The sequence below is a fragment of the Argentina silus genome (assembly GCF_951799395.1).
Source record: "Argentina silus genome assembly, chromosome: 14".
In the NCBI taxonomy this organism is placed as follows: domain Eukaryota; kingdom Metazoa; phylum Chordata; class Actinopteri; order Argentiniformes; family Argentinidae; genus Argentina; species Argentina silus.
Genome location: NC_139668.1, coordinates 18014630 through 18017129, shown reverse-complemented (window position 1 = coordinate 18017129; position 2500 = coordinate 18014630). Strand labels below are relative to the sequence as shown.

At 63.2% G+C, this 2500-nt stretch overlaps 1 protein-coding gene across 1 annotated transcript in view; it reads right to left on the bottom strand.

Moving 5' to 3' along the window:
* The window catches only part of LOC310814743 (NHS-like protein 1), a 27481-nt gene that overhangs the window by 5311 nt on the left and 19670 nt on the right, over nt 1–2500 (bottom strand). The window contains exons 7-9 of the mRNA XM_083684243.1: nt 2092–2326; nt 929–2007; nt 1–418 (exon numbers count right to left, since the gene is read on the bottom strand). The exon at nt 1–418 is cut by the window's left edge and continues 1293 nt beyond it. Coding sequence (XP_083540369.1) covers nt 1–418; nt 929–2007; nt 2092–2326 — 1732 coding nt within the window. The remainder of the gene's footprint in view (nt 419–928; nt 2008–2091; nt 2327–2500) is intronic.

The window sequence follows — 2500 nt, the reverse complement described above, 5'->3', positions numbered from 1 at the left end:
CGTCTTCCTCTTGCATAGAGTCGGTTAACATAACAACAGTGCTCTCTGGTCTGTGCTGCGCGGTAGCTAACATAGCGTTGGTTAGCGTCATTTGGGATGCTAGCCCCTCTTGTCTCCTGACGGAGCGTAGCTGCACTCTCTTCAGGGCCTGAGTCGTGACCAGGGGTCGAGGCGGCTTCTCTGGGTTGCCACGGTGCTTCGGGCCCCCGTCGGACGGGCCGTTCAGGAGGGGAGGAGGGGAAGGGGCGTGACCGTAAGGAATCAGAGGCGGAGGTGGAGGAGGAGGGGGGGGGGATGGACTGTTGACCGACAGCTCTGAGTCCTGCATGAGTTCAGGGGGAGGAGGTGGGGGGAACCATGTTGATGATGTCATCACCGGATGGACAGGTGTGACGGGTGACACCTGGGGAGAGCGGCACTGCAGCACCGCGTAGGAGTAGGGGGGAGGAGGGGGGCGGGGGAGAGAGGCGGGGGGCGGTTGGAGAAGGGGAGGGGGAGAGGGGAGGGATGGTTGGAGTAGGGGAGATGGAGAGGGGAGAGATGGAGAGGGGAGGGGAGGGGGAGAGGGGAGGCATGGTTGGGGTAGGGGAGGGGGAGGGGGGAGAAGTGGTCGGGATAGGGGAGAGGGAGGGGGGAGGGATGGTTGGTGCAGGGGAAGGTAAGAGGGGAGAGATGGGGATGATTGCAGAGACGGCTTTGGGAGAGGAGGAGGGCAGGGAAGGGATGGATGAGAAAGGGAAAGGTAGGCTGGTGGCAGAGATGAAGGAGAGGGAGAGGCAGGCAGTGGGGGGGCTGGAGGGAGGGGAGGGTGCCTGGAGGAGGATTCAGAGGAGGCGCAGGAAGAGAGGGAGGAGGTGGAGGAGAAGGAGGAAGAGAGGGAGGAGAGAAGGGAGGACTTCCTCTCAGGAATCGGGGGTTTGGACTTCACCCTGGGGAGGGAGGAGGCGGGGTTGAGGTGGGAGGCAAGGGGGAGGGGGGAGGAAACAGGGAAGCCGTCGTTTGAAGTGAAGGGAGACGAGGGGGTGAGTGGAGAGGAGACGGGGGTGCCCGGGGTGGGGGTGCTGGCCTGGCTGGAGTAGCCACTGGAGGGGGAGGTCAGACACTGGAACCTCCCCGGGGAGGCAGCACTCATCTTGGGCCCCAGGGGCAGACTCATCCCCTCTCCCTGGGGAAATGAGGGGTGACCCTGCCCAGGGCTGGAGCCGGGGCTGGCAGGGTAGTTGTATTCGGGGTGAGGATGGCAGTGGGGAAACTGCTCTGTGAGACAGTCTGACTGCTGGTGGCCCATGTTGAGGGGCGAGAAGGTTTCCAAAAACACACACACGCTGCTCCCCCCGCTCACGCTGCTGCTGCCGCTCTGGCTGCGAGAGCGGGGGACCCAGGGGTCCTCGAACCCCCCAGAGGAGGAGGCCGGGGAGGAGGGGCTGGGGGTATGGAGACCTCTCTGCTGCAGACTGGGGCTAGATGCGCTGTTGTAGCGGGCGGGTTTGCCCAGTCCAGGCTTGCGCCTCAGGGAGTCGGAGCGCGCGGGTGGAGCGGGCGGCCTCTTGGCCTTGCGCAGGGAGATGCGCGTTAGGGGGAGGGGCCGACCGTTGACCCGGACGCCGTCGGAAGAGGAGATGCAGCCGTGGCTGTGGGACTTGAGCCCCGCCGTCTCCGGGCGCGGGGAGGGGGGGGAACCGGCGGCGTCCTCGGAGCAGAGAGAGCTGCAGTCGGTGTGGCAGGGAGAAGAGTGGCTGGAGGACAGGAGGGGCTCAGAGCTCCAGACGTCCCCGGTCAGGGTGCTCTGACTCTGGGTACTGCCGCTCCAGTCCTCCCCTGCCTGGTTCTGGATGCTCGTGCTGGAGGACAGGAGGGGCTCGTAGCTCCAGGCCTCCCCAGTCAAGGTGCTCTGGCTCTGGGTGCCGCTGTGGGAGTGGTGGGCGTCTCGCCGTACGGAGGAGCCGCAGACGCCGCCTGCTGTCTGGTGGTCGTCCAGTGTTCTGAAGTTGAACTGGGACTCGAAGTCTGTTTGGGAGTGGGTGAGGGAGGGGAGGGAGGAGGGGGAGGAGGGGGAGAGGCAGCGGAAGGAGGGGGAGGACGCTGCCTCACTCAGGGGTCTGTCACTGGGGTAGGACAACATGGACTGCAGGGCGGGGCTCCCTCCTGACCCAGGGCTGTTGGCTGGGTGAGATGCACCCACAGGGAAGGTGGGGGAGTTGGGGGAGGAGGAGAGGGGGCTTTGGGGACCTCCGGGGAGGGTATGGACAGAGGGGTCAAAGGGCAGCAGGGGCTGGAAGTCACTAGGGAAACCCTGTAGACCCTTGTACTGGGTAATGACGCTGTCCTGCAGTGAGAGAGAGATGGAAACATGATTAAGATGACTACCATCACTGGAATAGCGTGACTAAATCTTAACATTGAATTCATTCATATTTATTCCTAAAAATGTGCTACTCTGCTCTTCCTACGCAAAATAACATGAATGAAACTCCATATCATTTGTGAAATAAAGGTAATA